Source organism: Struthio camelus, chromosome 5 (assembly GCF_040807025.1).
Source record: "Struthio camelus isolate bStrCam1 chromosome 5, bStrCam1.hap1, whole genome shotgun sequence".
In the NCBI taxonomy this organism is placed as follows: Eukaryota; Metazoa; Chordata; class Aves; order Struthioniformes; family Struthionidae; genus Struthio; species Struthio camelus.
The window spans coordinates 23,766,273-23,790,964 of NC_090946.1; the positions used below are offsets into that span (position 1 = coordinate 23,766,273).

At 36.1% G+C, this 24,692-nt stretch overlaps 1 protein-coding gene across 20 annotated transcripts in view; it reads right to left on the minus strand.

The window, feature by feature from the left end:
* SBF2 (SET binding factor 2) overlaps window positions 1–24,692 on the minus strand; it is a 286,083-nt gene that overhangs the window by 66,035 nt on the left and 195,356 nt on the right. For all 20 annotated transcript variants that reach the window (XM_068945065.1, XM_068945055.1, XM_068945054.1 and 17 more), the window contains 2 exons: window positions 18,519–18,587; window positions 1,678–1,848 (listed from right to left, as the gene is read on the minus strand). In XM_068945065.1, coding sequence (XP_068801166.1) covers window positions 1,678–1,848; window positions 18,519–18,587 — 240 coding nt within the window. The remainder of the gene's footprint in view (window positions 1–1,677; window positions 1,849–18,518; window positions 18,588–24,692) is intronic.

Sequence of the window (24,692 nt, forward strand, 5' to 3'; positions counted from 1 at the left end):
AATCCCTGACCCAGGAGACCAGGGAGAAAGTCTGGAGAAAGGAAGACTCTCCCTTGGTGGAGGAGGATCGGGTTAGAGATAATTTGTGCAAACCTGACATCCACAAATCCATGGGCCCTGATGGGATGCACCCACGAATGCTGAGGGAGCTGGTGAATGTTACTGGTAGGCCACTCTCCATCATCTTGGAAAGGTCCTGGAGATCAGGAGAGATGCCTGAGGACTGGAAGAAAGCCAATGTCACCCCAGTCTTCCAAAAGGGCAAGAAGGAGGAGCCAGGAAACTACAGGCCTGTCAGCCTCACCTCCATCCCTGGAAAGGTGATGGAACAGCTCCTCCTGGAAGTCATCACTAAGCATATGGAGGACAAGAAGGTGATCAGGAGTAGTCAGCATGGATTCACCAAAGGGAAGTCATGCCTGACCAATCTGATAGCCTTCTCGGATGGAATGACTGGCTGGGTAGATGAGGGCAGAGCAGTGGATGTTGTCTGCCTGGACTTCAGCAAGGCTTTTGACACTGTCTCCCATCACATCCTCATAAGCAAGCGCAGAAAGCGTGAGCTGGATGAGTAGACAGTGAGGTGGATTGAGAACCGGCTGGATGGCAGAGTTCAGAGGGTTTGGCAGTGGCGCAGAGTCTAGTTGTAGGCCTGTAGCTAGCGGTGTCCCCCAGGGGTCACCACTGGGTCCAGTCTCGTTCAACTTATTCATCAGTGACCCGGAGGAAGGGACAGAGTGCACCCTCACCAAGTTTGCTGATGATACTAAACTGGGAGGAGTGGCTGATACACCAGAGGACTGTGCTGCCATTCAGAGGGGCCTCTACAGGCTGGAGAGATGGGCCGAGAGGAACCTCATGAAGTTCCACAAAGGCAAGTGCAGGGGCCTGCACCTGGGGAGGAACAACCCCAGGCACCAGTACACGCTGCGGGCTGACCTGCTGGAAAGCAGCTCTGCCGAGAAGGACCTGGGAGTCCTGGTGGACAACAAGTGGACCACGAGCCAGCAAGGTGCCCTTGTGGCCAAGAAGGCCAATGGGATCCCGGGCTGCATTAGGAAGAGCACCGCCAGCAGGGCGAGGGAGGGAATCCTGCCCCTCTCCTCAGCCCTGGGGAGGCCTCACCCGGAGTGCTGGGTCCAGCTCTAGGCTCCCCAGTACGAGACATATGGAGCTCCTGCAGCGAGTCCAGCAAAGGGCTACTAAGATGACTGAGGGACTGGAACACCTCTCCCATGAGGAAAGGCTGAGGGAGCTGGGACTGTGCAGCCTGCAGAAGAGAAGACTGAGAGGCGATCTCATCAATGTCTACAAGTATCTGAAGGGAAGGCGTCAAGAGGCCAGACTCTTCGCACTGGTGCCCAGCGATAGGACGAGAGGCAACAGGCACAAACTGAAACACAGGCAGTTCCCTCTGAACAGGAGGGAAAACTTCTTTCCTCTGAGGGTGACTGAGCACTGGAACACGTTGCCCAGACAGGTTGTGGAGTCTCCTTCCCTGGAGATATTCAAAAACCATCTGGACACAATCCTAGGTAATGTGCTCTAGGTGACCCTGCTTGAGCAGGGGGGTTGGGCCAGATGATCTCCAGAGGTCCCTTCCAACCTTAACCATTCTGTGATTATGTACTATGTGAGTAAAAAAATACTATCTTGTTGTTTAATATATTCTCTTACCTTTTGCTTCAACTGTATGGTGTGGTTGTCTTCTTTGGCTGTAAGATAGAGGGAACGAACTTGATTTTGCACATCGCCATAAAAGGTTGTTTCCCAAAACTGTTGGTTAGTCCAGATAGGATGGTCTTGTACACAGGTGTAAGCAAACTGACTTACTCCAGGTGCTAATTTCTGAAAGCAAAAAATAGATTATTTCACTTCTTTTAAAGGCTACGGCTTGAGTATTGAAGTATGTAGCAAACTAGTTGCGCTCCTTGAAATAAGCAATATACACCATTTGATGTACCGTAATATGGGAAGGAGAAATTATCTCCGGCTCTGTGCACTTGAAGAAATTACCTCATAGGAGGCTTGTATACAAGTCTAATGCTGCCAGTGCAAGGAATGGCCTTCTTCATTCGCAGCTGAAATATAACACTCCAAAAGGAGAATTCCATAATGATTGTTGAAACAAATTTCTAATACAAAATATTTTTCTTACACACAAAATGTAGTATTTTAATGCTACACCACATAAATAATGGATTACTAAGACACCCTAAAGTTATTTTCCATTTTACTTATAAGTTAGAACTACAGTTATGAAATTCTAAGTAATTCTAAGTGGCAACCAAGTCTTTCCAAGAAATTGCATTTGTCTTAACAGCAAAGATTAGATAAATTGTTATCTTCAATGTTATCTATTGTGCTGTACAACCCAAATTCAGCTCCTGAGAGACTACTAAAAGAGGTATTTTCTTTGAAGTCACAAGGGTGTGGATCCCCATACTAAGGTCTCAAACAGAACCAGAACGGTTACAGCACTATTTAGCATGATCTATTTATTTAGGGGGCACTAGTCATTCAGTGGCTGTTTAATATTCTTGAAAACCACACGCAACAGGAGGAAATTGATTTCAATGACACAAACTATGAGGAATGAAATCTTACACCAAACTTACTTACTTTTTCAAAAAGAGGCCTCAGAAAAATTGATGCTGTATACTGCATATAGCAGCTGTATACTGCATATAGCAAAGAAGCACCCAATCTAAGTATCTGCTTATGATAATTTCTAGAGTAAAACTTAAGAATAAAGTACATTACCTGATATCTAATTTAATGACTTTCACATTCAGAATACTCAACCATACATAAAATACATAGCATATCTGGAAGACAATTTTTACATTAATGATTATGTTGTAAACCACTTTCCTTCACAGCATAAACAGTGTTCAATTTAATATTTATAATTATATAGTCACACATGACAGCCAGTATGTATAATACTTCCTTAATAGGCACCAAGTACCTTCAAATGGAAGGCTAGAAGACTGTAACTGAAAATTTGAAGGTCTGGTTTACACATTCCTGGTTTTGCAATTCTTTGAACAACTGCATTTTCCACACTATGTTCTTCCAAGAACATCATGAACTAAAAGTCCTGATCATGTGCCATGTATTCATTCCCTATCGAAGACAAGGTCCTTTGAAATGGTATGTTTGAGGAAGTGATTTGTGACATGCTGCTAAAATTTACCAGATTGAAAAATCGCCTTGAGAAGAACTATCAAAAAAGTGAGAAATACGACTTTTATTTAATCGTGAAGAATTTTATCAAAATTTCTTGGTAACCGGCTACGAAATCTGAATGTGTGCACTATATGCAGATTACAGTAGATATGAATTTGTTTATTCAATACAGATTGAAAAAGAAATTAACTTAACTGGTTTGTTTAACAGATTCCCAAGTTCCAGTTGTGACACAGTTTATGGTAGTTCACAGGAAATGATAACTGATCACTCAGTAATAGCTCCCATCCTTGCTCTAGCAGTTAAATCACAGAACAGGACAGCTTAAATAGCCTCCTACTAATTTTTTTATTGACTGCTGAGCATTCAATTAGGCATACAGAAAAAACATTAGGCATACAGAATATAGTCTAATTCATGCCTATGCCTGTTAATTAACAGGACCACTAACTGTACATGAAATTGAGTCTTTTAATTGTCAAAATGAGAAAACATTAAAATAAAAAAACAAACAGGAGAATTTTCTAAAAAAAGTAGTTACCTGCCTTAATTTTTGTTCAAAAACATCTGTACATACTTGATATCTTCCACTGTTGAAATGGATTATTTTGTTCAGCTGTGGTAATTAACATAGGCCCCAGAGAATGGAATTGGCTCAACCATTTTGCCTAACTCAAAATCCAGATGTACATAGCTTGTGTTACAGAGGAATGGGGATGACAGGTAAAAATCATGGAATATAAATATGGACAACACATCCTGAAAGCAACAGTAACTGTTAAAGCAGTATCATGACTTTTAGTTTGACTTATTTTCTCTCTCTATATGTCAACGTCAGTAATTCCCATTCGCAGTACTGCTGAAAAAAGGGAATATCAAGGCAAAAAAAAAAAAAAAAAAGACAGAAAGTCAAAGGTCTGTTCAAGCCTAGCTAGTTGGTATGGTTAAGTCACGCCAATTTGCGTAGTGAATGGCACACAAGGGGGTGATTTGACCGTCCAGCTGGCTTTGATGCCTCAGCCCAAATCAGGTAATTGTGTAAACTAGGTTAAGAGGGGGTGACCTTTGGAATAAATCCAAAAGAACATTTAAACTCATAATCCTAGGTCCATAGCAATAGTCTTTCAGAAATAAAAATGAAACAAATTATTTTTACATGGACAGAAACATGATAGAAAAGCTGAGGGACTTCTAGATGCTCTTGCTGCACTCATAATTTAAAACCACTAACAGCATGTACAAAACAATATTTAAAGGTTGGAGATTGATGTTCAGATATATTGACATAACTCAGCTCTAAAAGTAACTCCTAGGCAAAGTAAAAATAGTTTGCTTACAAAAGGATGAAAGAAAATGCTTCAAAAAGCTAAAGTATCAGAAACGTTATCGTTAGGATCACTGGCTTTCACTATATGTGTTGAAATAAATGGCAAAACCTGGTAGCGGCAAGAGCAAGGAATCGAAGTCAGGACTCTTAATTTCAAGCTCATCTCTGCTAGTTATAATCTTGGACAAAATCACTTTGGATTCTCACCTTGCTTCAGTTAATTTGTTTGTAAAAGAGTAATATGCAATACCAACCTCAGAAGTACACTGCTGCTTGTAAGCAGTAAAAATCCTTGGACTAAAACACTTCGTACAAATATAGGCATTCTATGAAACCTGAAGTGTCTATATTGCTACTCTGGGAGTACTTAGTCAGTCTGTCTAACCCAAATGGATACTAATCCAGAGTATCAAAAGGGCCCCAACGCTTACTGCAGCATTAAAAAGAATTTGCACAGTATTCCTGAGATGTAAGTAAAACTAGTTCAATGTTTTTCATCAAGTGGTACTACATATATAAAACGAATAGTCACCTAACTTTCCATAAGACAGCTAAACTCTGCGGATATTTATGATCTCCCTTCCCCCCTTCCACCCCGATAATTCATCTCTGCCAGACAGGATGAATGTAGGAGGCGGCAAAAGAATTTCCTACTTATAAGGGAGGATTTAAGGGCTGATAGCTAAAAAAAAGACCCCAGATGAAAATCATAAAACTAGTTCTGAGCTGATGAAGTCCTTAATCTAAAACTGTCTTTATGATAACTTAAACGAGCATTGAGGTGTAAGTTGTAATAACCCTCATAACATGAGCTAACTTCTCCTGCAAGTACACTGAGTTCTCTCAATAAAAATTTTTTAAGATTGCACTTAAAAAAAAAAAAAAAAAATCCAGAATACCAACCTCCTGTTAAATTACATATGAAATGGACATTGCTCATATCAAAATAATTAATTAAATTCTTCAGAGTGTGAAAACATAAGGTTGATTTGAAACTTCCTATGTGCAACTATACTTAACTTCCTGAATTCAGGAATTATCTTTCCATTAGTTCCATGTTGCTGAGTGGTACAAGATAATGCCTGCCTAGAATTTTTTCTCTGGCCCCAGACACTTTTGGCTCCCAAAATAGTATCTGTAGCTCAGTGAAAAATGTGCCCCAACTCCCAGGACTCCCAAACTTAATATGAAGTGCAGGTGACCAAATAGCTTCTCTATGACATTGGCTTAATTAGATTGCTCATTTCTGGGGGGGGGAAAAAAGGCATGCTTTGTGCTGATTGCTCATCAGGTATTACTCATAACACCAACCAAATTTAAAGGAGAAAGCAATTTTATGCTAGTAAAGCAAAGGATTAAATTCTTGATTACAAAGTTGGAAAAAGAATTAAAAAAAAAAAAAGCTGAGAATCTTCTCTGCACATCACAGGTGGCAATCATTGCATTCATTTTCTAATAATTCTCTAAGCTTATAGATGATCCAGGACATACTAAGTGGGTTGCCTCCCACCTTGGAGCTGTTTATTTAGACATTCAAGCAATTATTGACTGTTGCATATCATGAAAAGGTACCACTTACAGGAGGCAACAGGCTGCCCCTCCTCAGAGGGATGTAAAAGAGGTTCTGCACAGGAACCTACTCTGCAACTCGGCTGTGCATTCACATCTATGCTGTGCCCACACAGACACCTGATAAGTTCAGTAGGATTTCAAACAGGCCCACAGGATCAAACCACACAGACTGACCTGCAAGAGTGAGGCTTATCTGTATATTAACTTAAACATAACACTGCACGCACTTTTCCTCTAATGATATTAACTAAAGCACAAACATACTCAAAACACATATAGGTGTATATGAATATGTTTTCAAGCTTGACTGACTGCTGCATGGATAACATCAGTTTATTCAATAAACGGCATTCCCATTTGGTCTAAAACTATACCCACAGGTATTGTACACACAAATGTGGGGAAGGGTCCTAAAAGAATAGTACTAACTATGATGCCTTCACTCGGCAGTGGCAGCTGGTGCCACTCCAACTATTTTTTTTTAGCTTTGCTTTTTACTACTTTAGAAAAAAAAAGGCACAAAATATTAAATGAAGCGAGAACCTAAGCAAGAACAAAGAAAACAATTTGCCACCTCTGCCTACAGAAAGCCTGCAAACAAGACTGGACTCAAGATTACTTTCATTTTAAAATCCTTTAAAATATAAGTGACAGAGTGATTCTTTGCAATGTTTGTCTACTATTATTTCACCATGAAAAATGAAAGGAAGGCCACTTTGCTTACTTTTCGGCACTACCAAATCACAGATGGGTACGCTAAACCAGCAGAGGGCAATAGAATTCTAGAATCTTGCAAAATGATATATGTAAATCTGGATAGAGCTTTATTTATTGTATACATTTTCTGGCAGAAGTGACTTTAACCTCTAAGTATGAATGATCTTTAATCCCATATTCCTGACGATAATGTATAATTTACTCTACTCTATGCATTGCAGAATCTCCCAGAGATTTCTACATAGATGTATCAAGACAGATATACATACAATACAGAGGTACGCAAACTTTAAAGAATGCACAGTAACACACTTTTCCTTTTTCAAAAGAGATTACAGAGAGTTTTACAAAGTTTTGCTGTGCACTGGATACACTAAGTAAACTAAAATCATCTAGAATGAAGGATGTTCAGAACCTACAAAAAAAGGGTAAGACATTTCCATACTAGAACTTGACAGTTCTAATGAAGGTTAAGTTCCAAGAAGTGGATAAGAAATAAATATTCTGACTTCCTTTCTCTACCTAGAGTACATTCAAAAAGGTATTTTAAAAAGTTCTAAGTCCATATCAGAGATTAGTGTGTCTGTTTAACAACGTTTAATTCCATTAGTTAAATTAAGAGATTTCACAAATCCTCAGTTTGTGCTGTTGAATCCATCTTAAGAGTTCCTGAAATTTTGACACAGCTATTTTGAAAATATTTTTAAATCTTACATTATTCCTTGGACATCAGGTGTCAATATTTACTATATCAGCAGTGAGCGTGTGACTGCACTTATTGTCAATTTTGGGAAATCCCAAGTTCTTTCACTAAAGATATGGGCTTTTTCATAAGAAGTTTTTCAGAAAAAAAGATTTTCAGACATAGGCCTTCATAATATCATTTTGAATTAAATCATATTTAATTTTGAATCCAAGAATACATGGAAATCACAAAATGTTTTATGCTCTCCTACTCTCTCAAATCACTTCTATGAAGTGGAATGAGATAGTTTGGTTTAAATGATGAACAGTCTTATATGACTATTAAAACCTAGATTCTGAGTTGCCAAAGAAAAGCTCAAGCTTCGACTGCATTGGAATTCTGGTATTGGCTTCACTCACAAAACTGACATCCCAGCAACAAAACTGTTATCCAGATCTCCACTTACTTAGAAACATATACACCCTGTAAACTTCACATATTTATATCTTTATTTACATTCAGATACGGGCTCTTGGAATTATTGATGACCTGATAAGAAAACTAAAGCCCATTTCATGCAGCATCTAAGTAATCCTGGAAAGGGTAATGAAGTATTTCTTTTTAAGTCCTGCTGTCACTTCATGCTAGTATTTATTGTAGTTATTGTTTTTCCCTCCTACGGCAGTATTCTCTGTCTTCAGTGGTAGAATTCTCTTTGAAGTTCTCTCAATATACAGTGTTACCTTTCTGGAGAAACTAATAAAACAAGAGTCCTCTAAAACGGTAAGAGCAAAACAGGCAGAAATACAATACAAAGGAATAAAAATAAATTATAACTGCAGTAGATCTCCTCTTGATAATAAAAATTACACACTACATGGTTCAGAAGGTGAGAGAGATGGGATAAGCAAAGACAGGAAAGGCAAAATCATGAAGAATATTGAAAATAAGGACAAGAAACCTGAATTTTTTGCATTCTGAGATAAGTGATTTGACATATTAAAAACAGAGATCCACTTTGAGCAAAAGGTAAAGAAAATGATTCTGATGGTGCTGGATGCAGGTGCATTACAGAGCAGGACACTGCAAATCACCATTACAAAATCTGCCATAAGATACGATGCAGGTACAGCATAAACAGTGCACGGGGAAGACGACATCTACAACCTTTGCATAATAACTCCTATTCTTATTGGCAACAACATTCTGAACTAACTAGACAGAGGCAAAGCAGTATTCAGAAGTTCAGAAATCCAGTGATGAATCAGAGGAAGCAATGAAGAGGATCATAACAAGAACTTCACCGGTAGGGATGATTTTGGAGGACAAAGAAGCAGAAAGTGGGAAAGATGTAGGGATGTGGACGCAAGCAAAAGTAAGAGATATGAACTTTGCCTATGGGCTTCAGTCACAGTGAGAACAGTAATTCATACGAGTGAAGGGGAAAACTGTAAGACAGGAAAAAAAATTAAAATATTCAAATACTGTGGCCACATCCAGTTTAAACTGTTGATGAGATAGCTAGGACGGCAACAGAAAAATCCACACAGAGGCACGCAACGTACATAAATATATTAATAATTTATCTCTCAATTTATCACCCTCTGTAAGCATTTGCTCTCTTCTAGGAATATAAAAGAATGCTACTCCAATTTTGAGAAATAACTATGCCTCAATGAAAGTGAATTCACTAAGATGAAGGAATTGTATTTTCAGGTAGAAACTTAAGTTCCGTTCTAGTGGAATAAGGAAATAGTGATCAGGAAGGGATGCTGAACTTCCAGATCTGGAAAAAGTATGGAACCTAGTTACTTCAGATTTATGTTCCTTCACTTTGTAAGATCAGAAGCTTTTATTTAACCACCAGAAATTCTTTCATGGCGGAAAATACCAAGTGAAGCAATATTTATGTACACTATAAGCCTTCCTGGAAATAACAACAATGTAAAGAGATGGGCTATAACTAAATTAAAATTGTTATGGCTGAACCAGAGTTTTGTATCATTGGTAGAAAACAAGTTTAAGTGGACTCAGGAAAAAAGTTACAAACGATGTAATCCAATGCTTGCGGAAATATCATGGAAAGCTTTCTATTTATTCTAGGAGATAGCAGATCCATTTCTGAGTTGCAGAACTAAACATTTATTGCAATATTTATCCTTACTTCTTATTTTAATAGGTTTGTTTTTGGTTAACTTTTTTTTTTCCTTTGACCAAATACTTCCTCCCACAGACCACTAAGACCTGAAATTACAACTGCAAAGTTCCCTTCCATGTTTCTCATGATATTATCATTCTGGGAAAGCATGATTCTCCAGCAGTATTTCTTTAGTAGAGCAAATTTACTATAGTAATTCATTTCCAAAATTTCTTCTAGATGATCATAAAAAAGATCCTCTAGATAATCTCTCCCACAAACGTGTGAAAACATTCACAATTACACTTTCTTTTCTTGCTGATTGCTTCCATTTTATTTTTTACCTAAAAATAGCTTTAGAAGGTGAAATATACTCCCTCTGCTAATTCAGATGATTAAGATTAAATCTATTCTACAGACATGTATTGTGTATTTATTCAAAACCAAAGTGCTCTAAGAAAAATACCAAGAGTCATATACAAAATTTTGGCACCTGATTTGCAGTTGACACTGCAAAACCACTCAGTCATGCCAAGGAGCTATGGATGAATCCAGATTCTTGTTTTAACTGAAGATCTATGTTTGCTTTTACAGAAATAATTTATTGAGATGTAATCTTTATATGAAGTGAACTTTTAATGGATGTAATAAAAACCCTACACTGGGAGTGTCTAGAAATATTGACAGAACTTTGACCAGCACTTTTATGTTCTCTTCCATGACCCTGCTCATATTCATGAGCGCCTACAAAGTAATCACCTTATCCTAGTTCAAAATTTCTGCTTTTACGTGAAGTCTATAAAAACTTCAGCCATACTTAACCTGTTGGTAGACAGAACCACCCACAATAATGAGGACTAATACTGTTCTACAGTTTCCTTGCAGTGTCTCAAACTGCCTGACTTCATGTATTACTTCTTGTTTTGTATTTGGATTGTAAGCTCTTGAAGATAGGGACCATTTTTGTGTTCTTCTGTACAAAAGCACATCAGCAGCTCCGGTCCTTAAGTAAGGCTCCTGGATGTCAGAGTAATGGAAAAAATGCTAATACACAAATTTGATTATATGGTAAACTACCACTAATCATTTTTTCACTTGTCAGCTTGAATATGTGCAAAACTAATAAAACCTTGAATAAAGAATTGCTATGTAAGATGATATATTCAAAAGCAATTTACATATTAAATTAACTTTATATTTAAAAACCAGGCTTGCATTTTAAACATGCCAAATGGTGTTTTAAGTTACGCTAGTGTCTGAAGTCTAAGAACTGACTTTAACCTAAAGGATAAAGAGACCTTTTTTTTTTTTTTCCTAACAAAACATGAATCACCTGAGAAGATTAACATCCCTCTCCTTCTAAATGATGGTGCATATTAAATCATTTTACACTTTTGCCTCCCATTACCGCTCTCTCTCTCCTGCCCAGCCAGCCTAGTATCTAGGGTTGAAACATTACAATCTCTGCTGATATGAAGGGCTCTGATAGTCAAGGAGCAGCAAAATTCAACACTGAAAGGCTATATATATTTTCATACATATTATTTCACTTGCAATACTGCCGAGAAAGCTTTCTTCTCTCTAGTGTAATGTCCTTTATGATACTGCTGTTTGTTTTAACAGATCATCTGCCCGAGTATATTTTATTCTTAATGGTTCAGCTTCTTCCATAACATCCATTATGTGATAAGAACACGTTCTTGCTGTTTTTTAAGTAGGCAGCTTAATATGTTTCCACATTTAAGTGATCACCATTACAAAATCTGAGAATGGATAAATAAGAATAAAAACACTATGACAATTATTTTATTTAATACAATCTCATTCATGAAAACATTTCTATGGACTAAAATAGTATCAGAACCGGCAGAACAGAGATATATGGAGAAAATTAATGGAAGCAGACAAAGCTTGTTGCCAAGACACTAAGGGAAGTCTTTCATGATGGGTGTTTTCTAAGTTAAAGCCCACAGTTCAAGAACAGAAAATTCAGCTGGGTGGTTGTCAAATATAAATTAAAAATGGGCTTGCAGAGGGCATGAATTTTTAAATAGAAATGATTTTATCCCAAATAGATTACGGTAAACAGAAATGATTAGACAGAAATGTAGTAACTCAATGCAAGTCTTTTTAGCTTTTCAGATGGCTGATCAGCAAGTGCTGGTGTTATGAGAACCCTTGGGCCAAGGGCAGTTGTTAAACTCATTTTAAACATCTGAAAAAACCCCCCAAACCCACAAACAAACACTAATTTTACTTCTCAAAATCTACTTCTCAAAATCGTCCACTGTATGTGATCTCACGGCATTTAGGCAAATTCTAAAATAAAGATTAATCTATCATTATTTGGCGTAATATAACTGCAACAATGCCAGTATCAATTTTTCCACTGTTTTTCGTAATAGAATTGTGCAAATATTCCATTGAATCAGTTGATGCTAACTGGAATCACTATAAATTTTGCCTGATAAAGACGTAAAAATGGAATCAACTTTTCACCCATCATCATGGATTTCCAAGTCAGCCGTTCATCATGCGGCCCTCTGTGACTTTGTAGCTGAGGCTACAGAAGAGCAAGAGAACATTCCAAATTATGATGCTTCTGTTACATAATTAACCTGGAATGAAATCTCTCTTCAAAAAGGGTTTGATGACAGTATTTAAAATATAATGAAGCACTCTGACTTTCTCTAGCATTGGCTCTTCAATCTTCAGAGAAAGTCCTTACCCTTATAACCAGGAATCCCTCCCGCATCTAAAAGGCTCTAGAATAAAGCGGTCATTTATTCAGGCATTTCAGGGTGTAAAGAAGTTCCTCCATATTAGTTGTATCAAAATTTTTAGGGAAACCTGATATCAACTAGGAAAGTATACTCTCAATTTCATTTCATTTCAATATTATGCTTCACAGAGAAGCATACATATTTCACTAGGAAAAACATTACGATTATTTATACTTGTGTCTTAACATGGAATGCTTCCAGTTTCATATTTAATCATTAACTTCAAATTTTTTTCTTAGACCTAAATTTTGTGCTCACCTGAAAGACTATTAAAAAAATTCTCAAACCAAAAAATCCACTTCTTGAAAACTCCACCAGTGTACTTCCTAAGATCAGTTGAATAAGGCTTTGGTACTATATTCTACGGTTTCAGATAAAGTGATTTACTGTTGGTAAACTTTTTCAAAGACTGAATAAAACAGTTCCCCTATTTTATGTAATTCCGTTACCAAAAGTTATTTTCTTCTCATCTCAGCTGAGAAATATATAGGCAGATATGCATAAGAGCATTTAAACAATAGCTCAAACTAGGGTTTTCACTGTGTCCTAGCCTGCAAAATATTTCTCCAATGTCTCATTGCAACTTACAGAATAAATATAACATCTAGATGCAACTGCAATTATATTCAAAATTAAATGGCTTACAAGCACAAAGAAATCTTTCATCCTTCCCTCCACCCCTCCCAAGAATTACAAAATTAAGTTATATAAAAATCACAAAGCAGTCTCCAACGCAGCTCACTGCGTTACCCTCAATGGCAAGCGTCAATTTTGATGTAATATAACCAACCTATGAGACAGTTTACTACATTAGGATTATTTTTCCTCAAACTAGATCATCACTGATATAAGTGCTATAACTCAAAACATTTAAAACACCAACTCAGAAATCTAAATGAAACACTTGTGATTCTGAATGAAAATATAATTCTGGCTGCTGCAATTTAAACCCAGGTTCATCTAAAAATTTCTACACAGAACAACCTGGAACTTCAGAAGAGTATATTTTTATTATGTCACTTCTTTTAATCATACATAGGTGATCAGAACATTCACTTCTGAATGCTGAATAATACTAATTTACAAGTGGGTTAGTATCTACTATTTAATGTGACAGAACTTCCTTAGAAAGATATGAGAACACAGATGATTACATACAGTTTAACAATAAACTTTTAAGTATAAAATTTTGAAAAATTCCCTGAAAACCACAAAATTCTTACAGTATTATCTTCACATTCAGGATCTACAGTGGTTGAGGTATGTAAGAAATGAATTTTTGATCAGACTGCCAAACGTCACCTTATTTGAAATGAGAGGGAGGAGGAGAAGTGGGCTCAGATTGCGGTTTGGCGTGGAAAAGCAGCGAGGAAGAGAAGCTTTGCTACTTCTGTCCGTTGCCCGCTCCACAGGTGGGGCAAGACACAGGGAGAAACTGGTTGCCTCCCACTGATCTTTTGCCTCACTGCATACAGAACCTTCAAGAAATGCACTGTAGTCTACGCTACATCTTGCCATCTCGCCAGCAGAATGAAGACATAATTGAAACTATGTACCCAAATTCCACCAACCTGACAGTGCTATTTATAAAACTGTCAAGCTGTGTTCCTTGATGAGTTAATAAAATCGAAACTTAATGAAAGAATATCCTCTTCAACTTGTTCTTTTCTTCTCAGGTGTGGAAGAAAGACTACTTTTTCTACAGCACCAAGGAACGCTACAGTTCTAATTTATGAAGTCCTACACTCCAAAAATGACTGCACACCAAATAAGCATGGGCCATCTGTACAAAAAAAAAAAAAAAAAAAAAAAAAAAAAAAACCCACGGAAAAATTCTTTTAACTTCATGTATAAATACATTTTATTTATATTGTTCCAATTTTAAACAAAATTCCTAAAGTATTAGTAATGGTAAACTAAAACTTTTTTCTAACCCAGAAGCAAAAGATGTGTTTGTTTTTGGGATATTAACATTACACACCAAGAAGCCCACTGCCACTGATGAGTCACATTTTGCTAACAGTTCATGTCCAATATTCTGAATTTTTAAAAAGTATCGTGTCTACTTTTTGTAGAAAAATTCAAGTATTTATCCAGGCCACAAATATGTAACCAGTACTGACTTCCTGTCTACGAAATTAACCCTGCCAGCTATAAGCTAGAGTACTTCTGAAATCAAATGCTGCCCTATCAAGTTTCACGACAGATCGCTCACTAGACTTCAACCGTTGGAACTGTGAAATCTCACTAGACATCCCAAGAGTGTTATACACGCAATGATGTTTCTTTGAATTTTAATTAGACATATGTAGAAACACCCTGGACTCATCTTTACATAACCAAAGAGTTTAAGAGACAGACAAGACCTGTTAGATCATAGAAGATCAAAAAAGCCTGTCCTTTACAAAATATTTTATAATTTTTCCCTAAGAGTATTTTAAATACCTGAAGGCTAGAGCTTTGCCACTTCTATGAAAAGACCATTTCAGAAACTAACAAATATCAGCACTAGGAATACTTTTCTCTTACTACTCAGTTGGAATATTCATTTTCTTGGTTTCTTTGCTGGACTCACGTAAAAACATATCTTTCTCACTTACACACCTCAATCACTTGGTGTCTGCAACATGTATGTCCATGTTCAGCAAAACTATTCGGGAAGAAGAGGTAACTGCTTTGCTGGTGTTGTTACCCTTTCTGTATTAGGTAACTAAACAGAGTGCACACCACAAAACTTAACATTTCATTTATACAGTACCCCCTAAACAAAGGAACTGTAACGTTGCATTACTTCTTTTTGCTATTTAATTTGAAGCTACAGGAATGACATTAACAATAAAATATTATAACAAGAAATTCCACTGTAATTTCGTATCAAAATGCTATAGCAAATACACACAGCCAAATATATACTCAACTGATTAACTCCATAACATTGTTAGATTTACGACAGGTTTTCTCACCGAGAGCTTCATTTGGAATACCACTTCATGTAGTGATACTAATTGCATATGCAAATGAAAACCCCTGTCACTGTTAGGTTCACAATTCCTGTCTATTCCTGGCTACCAAGAACACTCTGCCAAGAACACAATTTAAAATGCATCTGGCATTTAACATGATATGCTGATAACAAAAACATCAGTAAAAACAAGTATGCACTCCCAAACACTACTACAGGATTTCTGGAAAACATAAAAACAGTCACACTTCTAGCCAAGGCCAGAGTTCTGCATCCATCTCTTGGAGCAACAGTGCTGGAATACTAATTGCCTGAGCTTTGCCTACAGAAAAACAGAATGCACCTTGAAGAGGGAGGGGGAGAAATCTATGCTGCACACGGTAATTAAATAAAACTGACAAACAATTCAGCAGAAAAGGCTGACAATGCAAACATACTTTTTTTCTCAGAATGTATCTTAATAAAAACAAATAACCCCCCATGACCTTGATTTTTAATTTTTACATTCTTCTGAACTTATCCGAGACACAGCAACATGCGGTGAAAAGCATAAGACTTTTATCATTCTACCTAAGATTTCTGCAAAGGCAAACACAGTGAAAGAGAGATTTTAAGAAGGTGGAAAAATACCACCCATTTTTTCAAAATTTAAGAATACTGACACAGATCATTGTTCCTACAAAGGCTCATGCCAGGTAGAACATACTCAGTCCAGTCCAGGAAAAAATTTCGAAAGTCTCTAAAGAAGCATGAAAAAAGCTCTAGAGAGCTTCATTTTCACTCAAATTCCAAACAGAACCTTAACGGTTAATTTTAATTAATCCCTGCAAAGTTTGTCTACTTATGTGCTGCCCACCATATTAGTTTGTTTAGTAAGAATAACTGAGTTTTATACCAAAATAAGTACTTTTCCCAAACAATTGTATTTTATGGGACATACCAAAGGGGACCATCACTTAACCTGAGGATTAGATCTGGGAAAAACAAAATTCTTTTTCTATTATGCATTAACAGCTGGCTTTCGCAAGTGACAGTCAGGTTACTTTTTTTAATTCAGGTCTGGAACATTAAAAAAATCATCACACTTCTTACATCCGGGCACTCACAATTTCCTCAGTATGGGACAGGTCAGACAGTACATAAACAGTAAGCATGGGACTATTTCACTAGATCAAAGGTGTCAGTGAACTTTTTGTGGGAGAAATGGTGTCAGATCTCAGCACTCCTACTGAAAAGACAGTGTATAGAAGAAATTACTTTAATAGAGTCTGTGTTCAATCTGACTTTTTGCTCTGCTTCGTTGTGAAATTAAAAACTTACTTATTTCAACATTGACAATACTTCATGCAAAATAAAGTATCTTTTAACTGCTTCATTTTTTCATCTGATCAAACTTTACCAAATGAGGAACCTAACCAAATTATTTCTAATAATCCTCTTGCACCTCTCAAGATAGAGTGCTACGTGGACTATCTTGGCTATTTTCGTTTGAGGTACTAAAAGCAGGAAATAAAACTAAAATCAATTTTTCTTCATACTATATGATTGATTGATGCAGTAGAAAGAAAAAACACCAAGAAAATGGAAGGTCTATATAGTTCATTAGGTCTTTCACTGAATTAGGAACAGTGGCAGAAAATGGTATAAAACACATGATTCTGCTACTCAAGGACTCAAAAGAGGGATAAAATAGAAAAAGATGCATGCAATTAAAGATGGTATAGAAAGTTTATTTGTCAGGATTCAAAAATCGAGTATCTGACCATGCTAGCATATAGAAGAGAACATAAATATTCTGTAAACCCGCTCTAGAAAGCAGTCTTGGGATAACTGTGCACAGTTCTAATATAAAATTCATTTAACTAAAACTTTTTCAAAGCTCAAATGAGAAATGAGAAAATCTATCGCTTTATGCTTTATATATGTAGTAAATACTGTCCTACATATGAGATTCCAAGAAACTTCCTATGCATTTGACTTTGTCAAAGCTGCTCTCGTCTTCAGCAGATTTTTCTGTGTTTGACTAGGAAAATTCTTTTTTAAACTAGATCACAGAATCCAGTCCTAGTATAGAAACACCTAATTTCTTCAATTGCAGACTTCAGTTTGAATTAAAAAGCCCAGTTTGATTTTTCAGCTTTCCATTGCAGAATCCTTAGTTTGTATTCAGCTAAAATAGGAATCTCTCTGCATTTTCTTTAACGTTACGCATAAATGCCTCATGCACTATCTGAATGACTGGTTACATTTTTCAGTTGTTAATATATGTCTTTAATGTCTAGCTGGGCTGTCGCAGCAACTCCTATTGTGCAGTACAATATCATGACTTGCCATTTTCAAGCGATTAACCACCCATTTCCCAAACTGGGATGTATAATGATATTGACATGAAACAAAGATTAACTGGCACCACAATTACCAAGTCCTTGTTCTAAACTGATTATCTGCTTGGATATGTATGTCCTAAATACCGACATTAGAGCTAACCAAAACTGGTGAAAAACCCACTGTACTGATCCAAAAGGATACTGAAATAACTACATTCATACTACACAAATTCTAGTTTTGAAATAGTTAATGATCTTACTTGCAGGATTTGCATCATTTACATTTTCATATTTACTGTCATACTATGTTTATCACTACCCAATCAAACTCTATGCAAAAGAAAAACATGAAAAAATACAAGAAAGAAATAGTTAAAACAAGCATTTATAATATTCGAAGTTTGCAACTGCATAGGCCTTGAAAATTTAACATGTACTTTTTGGCCAATGCTTAAGATGTTAAGTTAAATAGAAAAAGTACTCCAGTTAACAGTTTTTACACAACAACAGCAGAAATGATTATTTTCAATTATTTCAGTGACTAGTTATAATTCAAATAATTCTCTAACACATCATATAAGGTCTACATTTAGTTCTGGGCTAATTTATCAAAATCATCATCGCCCAGCATCCTAGCTAAGTGTAATTCTGGAGCAGTGGCCACAAAAGCCATTAAAAGACTTCTACTGACATAAATAAGTTTTAGCATGACATTTTCTACCCATTACGTATCTTCTGTCATTACTTTCAGCAACACACATGAAGTAAACAAACATGAAATAGGAGGGGATTTTAAGAAGATCATTCAAAACTTACCCTATAAAAAGCAGTCATCAGGGGTAACAATGCTGCTGCAATGCTATACTCTTCTGAAGATGAACAATCCTTCAAGAAAAACACAGGAGGAAAATAAGCAAAACCATTTTCAAAATTATGCATTACATAATTTCATTTTTGTCTTAGGAAGATCCTCTGACTGTTCCTTCCCATACATAATATATCTTTTATTCATTTCATATAACATGAGAGTAATATATATGGGTGTGTACATACATGTACATGTCTTCCCTCAACTTCCACTAGATAGGTATTGCTATGATTCTTAAAATTACAGGAATGTATTAGCAGTTTTTTCATCCTTATGTCCAAAAAATAAGAAGTTCACTGACATAGTTTACATATATAAAGAAAAGCATCACTCCTTTGGGAAATAATAAAAGGTAACTTGCTTCCGTTTAGGACAATGGCAAATCTGACTGCAAAATGGAAGTGATGTGATGACCAAAGAAGGTACTTTTAAAAGTTTACACGAAGAAATTGACATTATCTAATACAAAATAATCACCTCCACAGCCTCTCCAAAAGTTTGACATGGGTAACTTTAAAAGAAGATAAAAACCCACTCTCTCTCTGAATGTCTCATTCAATAGGCAGGTGTGTCATTCCCATCCCTCTAAGCTGAAAAAGGTATGCCAAAGTAAACCCACTGGCAATTGCACCGATGAAAATGAGGATCTTATTACAGAAGTCTTTTAAAGGAAATCAGAACCGGACTGTTACTTAATACTTAAAATACAAGCTACTTGAATTTTTAAGACTTTGTTTTAAATACGGAACAAACAATATTCAACAAAACAGTGAAAGCAACCCGTGATGATTTCCCCCAGCACAGTACTTCTGTGAGTTTTTCTTCTTTTGTTCTTTTTTGTTCTTTTCTTGTATGACCAGATTTTTTCCTCAGCTCTTTTTGTCAACACTGAAAAACACAATAACGCACATACTTCTTCCAGACCAATATATTATCATTGTGCCCCTCGATGATGAATGGCAAACATGGCAAACAACATTTCCATTTGAACGCTTCATCTTTTTTTTTTTTTTTAAACCATTCACTCCTACAGTAGGCACCCTTCAGTTCAAACCAAACTCCCATGAACTATCCAAAGTATCTGACCAAGTTCCAAAACTGAAATATCTTAAGAGCTCCTCGGCTGGACTTCTAATTTATGCCTTCATCTTACGGTATTTCCTCCCTGGAGTTCTCTAAAACGAACAGCTAGCAAAAACTGGCTTCAGCCAACTGTGATAGCAGAAATACAATATCTGATTTACTTTGAGGAACAACGATGTTAAGGATCATTAGGATATTATTTGCACTAATCTCCCTCTTCTTTCTCAAATGGCTGTGAGTGATTATGAACTACAGGCTTAAAGGAACAGACCAAAAAAACCTCATCACACGACTATTCTTCTTCTCATTACTTTAAAAGTCCATTTCATCCTTTGTGATTTTCAAATAATAAAAATTCCATCTTATATTAATTTAATCAAGCTCTCCCAAGCAGAATATCAAGGTCCACACACAGCCAAACAAAACAGTATTTAGAAAACTACTTAAAATTGGATTATAAAAGGTGTACGACAGGTTCATAGATGTGAAGCGTTATTAGTGCAGAGAGTTACTGAAGGCTTTAACATGTCTAACTCTGCATGAATGCATGTATGCTAACTGTGCATGAAAAACAAAGATGTGCAAGCGTGTGTACTTTACAACACATTCCACTCTAGTAGGGGTAGACCTTAAGAGAAGTGGACACTGAGAAACTTGACAGCTGTTTTAATGATGCCTTTCAGTATTATGCTATGTACCTAAAACCAAATTAGCTCATAAAATCCCTTTTTGTGGTGAAATGCTCAGTTTTCAAAGAAATACATATTTTTTTGGTATGAAGTTACTTATAACCAGGTGCAAAATGATCCATTCTGATTACTTCAAGTTACCTACTTACTCTTTTGGCTCAAATTATTTGCTAGACTTTTGGCTTATACCCCAAATATATATAAAAATACCTTTGTAAAAACTGAGCAATGTATCTTCACCTAGAGAGCAGTCAATTATCCACGAGCTAACATATGTCTAAAAGATACATATCACCACCACCACACAGACAACAGATAGTATATTATTTTTCCATTCTTTCTCGCAAGCATGAAATTCTTCACATATTCTATGTCAGCAGTATGCCTAGGACTTCTAGTATGGAGGTATTATCTCTATATATTTTCTTCTTCAGCATGTGACAAGACATGTCAAATGACCTCAGTTTTGAATAAAGATTCCTGTATAAGACTGCTGCTCTGAGTACGGTGAAATTAATTCACTATTTATCTGCTTTGTATTAGGATGACAGAATGCCACAGTTAATGGAAATCTTACAATGAAATCCTAGACTCTCAATTTACAAGCAAGCCAAAGTATTAGAAACGTCACATACATATTGTAAGCAATGAATTTAGTCTCCTGAAACAAAGCAAGCTATTTGCTTTGTCCATAATGATGTATTTACCAACCACGAAAAATATCTCTTACTAGTACTACATGAGTATACACATGAAACATTGTAAAATAAGTTATACAAAGTGAACCTGAAACACACGGGTAATCAAGACCTAATCTCAGCAAACTAACTTCCTAAGAAGAACGCCAGCTAATAGTGAAATAGTGACTCCCATGACGCCTTGTGCAGAGCACCCATTTGAATCCGAACCACCTTCATTCAAGGAAGAGTTGTCGCATATTCTGGCGATACTGATTTGGGAAAAACTTATTAAATATTTGATAAGTCCCAGAGTTTCCTACTAAAATGTAATTTTCTTTTAAAATTCATTCTGATGTTCTACATGCTATCTAACACAGTATGCTTTGGACAGAAAGCTTTTCAAATAGATACTGCATTTTAATAATCTATACAAATCTGAGTACGCTGAAAACTTTGGACACTATTTTGTTTTACATTCTGCAGCACTATAAACAAACGGATTAATGACCTGCAGGCCTGATTATCGCAGGTAATGAACATAACATGCAGCAAATGCATTCAAATTAAAAAGGTAGCCATGGCAGCTCTCCATCCGCGATTTTCTACCAACATATAACAGTGCATGTACGCTCTATTACAAATAAAGTAATCCTCAACGCTGCATTGTCCCTCTTGAGAAGTACTAGATGTTGCCAGTTTTCATGAAGACCAAGAGCATTAGCTACCATGCAGGACTAAGCTCATAATGAATCAAGAAAAAAATACCAGAAATATTATAGTGAGATGTGTTTTTAAAGCATTAAGACAAGAATTGTTTACTCAGCATGTGTAAGATAACCACGAACTATGTTCAGTACATTGGCTAAAAGTTACAGGTGAAATGCTGGTTCCAAACTCCCAGACAATTTCAGGGGAGCGAGGTTTTAATCTTTACTGTGGTAGATATATTATGTGGGCAGACTTTTACTGAATCACAGCATTTTTATTGTCAATGAAGTTTATATTCTGGAATTAATTCCGACTGATAAACTTGAAGCACAATAGTTTCCTTGGTCTAAAGTAATAAAATTCAGCAGGCTAGTTTAGAAAAAATGCTTTGTTGAGTTGACTAGGGATTCACTAGGTATGACTGCAACTTCGTTCAAAACCAGGATTTAAAGGTAAGAAGCTGATTTAGAAAATACATCAAAAGTATTTTAAGATTTAAATTTTTAAACAACGTATCATTTGCATTAGATAAGTTGAATAAACTTTATGCACCCATGTATAATTACAGTGTTACTGCAATTTAATGACAGTAATTGCAATGGTAGTTTGTACCAAAAACAAACATAGGATCTACCCAAATTTATCAAATAATGAGGAATGTGGGCAGACATTCTGCTACCTCAGAAAAAACCCTAGTGCTATTACAGATTTAATCTTTACTTTATGAAACTAATATAAATATCTTCTATTCTCCAAATAGAAAGAAGGCTAGATATATAGATTACACACTGTCTCATGCCGACTTGAAAGAGGCAATAAATCTAATAGGCTATAGGATCCAAAAAAGCATAGCTGTTCCATGTTAATCTACATTATGATTAGTACCTTTATACTCAATCCCAGCAGAGACAAAAGTCTAAGTAAATAAACTGGTAATTTCACCATGCGCTAATTATATCTAACAAAATTACATGCTGCCTTGAAATAAAGGAGGAAATACACATTCCTATTTGGAATTTCTGATGTAACTTTTTAATGTATTTAAACTATAAGTTCTAACTCCGAAGATAAAGACATGCTCTTGAGTAATAATCAAAATGACATACTTTGCTGGAATAAACACAAAAAAATGACACTAAGTACGTTACTTATTACAAAAGGCTTATTAATTAACTCTAAAGGAAGATTGTAATCTGATTTTTCAGACAAAATTTTGGATAAGATCCTTCTTCTATTGAAATTATAAGCAAAATTATTGTTTTTTCAGTGAAAATTAATGTACAGTTTCTTTCTTCATAACTTTCACAAAAGGTTTTGCCCTATGAAGTTAGCATTAGATCATATGCAGCTCTGCTTTATAATGAAACCAAAGATTTCTTTTCTTGCCAGCAATAGTGAAATTCAACTTTACTGAGACAGCTACAATTTTGGTAATCTAAATACAACTCTTCTGTGACTCCAGAGACAGGATGACAAAAGACATACCCAAAAGATCCTTCCTGTTAAGTGGACTTAACTACCAGAACTACGACAACACACGTGAAGCATGGAAAATTATGTTTTACGTTTCTGGTCATTGCGTATTGGCTTCTCATTATTTTTTAAGCCTCTCGTTTTGATAAAGATATATACCATCTTTTAAAATTTTAACTCACTGAATCACCTCTTTCTTCATCAATGACTTGGGGAAATTTTACATTTGTTGCTCATTAGCACAAGTTTTTAACTTTTGCTCTGCTTAAACACTCTTGCAGAACCTTTCAGTAAATAAAAATGAAAATGTGATTTTTTATTACCTTTACTTTCCAGTTTTGACATTGGCTAGAATCATGTTGTGGGCTTCTGAGAAAAGCAGCTTCTCAAATTGCCACCTGAGTACTGTCCCACACCAATAATTCAACACAAAGTACATATTAGACAGACTTCAGTTGTGCTCTGAATTATGCCAGATATAAGAGTTTCTTCATCGTCTATGGCCATCACATTAGAGTGAAACTGCTCTATGTTCACAGGAGTGCCAAAGCAGAAGACAGAGGAATTGCACCCAACCCAAAAGGCATCCTCATCAATTTGTTTTGATTTTGCTCTCTTTATGTCTGAGCAGGAGCCTCCATAATGATAACTTCATTAAGAACCTATCCTATCAGTAATAGGATGCAGGATGCTGTTGCCTGCTGTTCCAGACAGCAGAAGTTCTCATTCCATATTGGAAGGATTTTATTTTATAAAGCACTTCATATTTGGCTTTACTTGACCCTGAATTCTCATAGATTTGTCTGTCCTTGAAACACAGTGGTGTAAAGGACAGAATTTAAATGATGTAATTTAGATGGAAGTACACAAGCACGTAACTATTACTAAATTTTTTAAAGCTTCCTTTTGCTTTTTCTCTGCAGGATGAGATATGAACAATGCAGCACATTTTCTCCACACGGTTCCACTGTACTTCTGATACAAGAAGTCAACATAAGCAACACCACTTACTCAAAGAAGAGCTGGCAAGGTTTTTTTGTTTTTTTTCCTCTCCCTCCATCCATCCATACATTTCAGGCTAAGGCTAAGATTAGTCATTTCCTCCTTCTCAGAACAAATTATGTTTAGGAAATCAGGAACCTCAATTCTTTTGTGCATAAATTACACATCCCTCACTGTATTTTTGCTGTACCCCAAAAGAGGAAAACAGTTTAATTTTGTGTTCAAGATACTGATAAACACAAGAATGCCATCCCTTGCGTCTGAGCACATCTGAGTTTCTTTAACAGAAATGCCATGCATGTTTCTGAATACTGTCATGAGGCCCATGGCAATAAAGTTCAACATACTCAGGCTGTAATCTTCTCCCAAGGAAATGGTTGGGATGCCAAGATGCCTTTTGACTTTTATTTCACAGCAGGGCTTCATTCACAGTGACTCTGTCCAAATCTTAAACTACACCAGCTGCGATACAAGGTCCTGTAAAGTA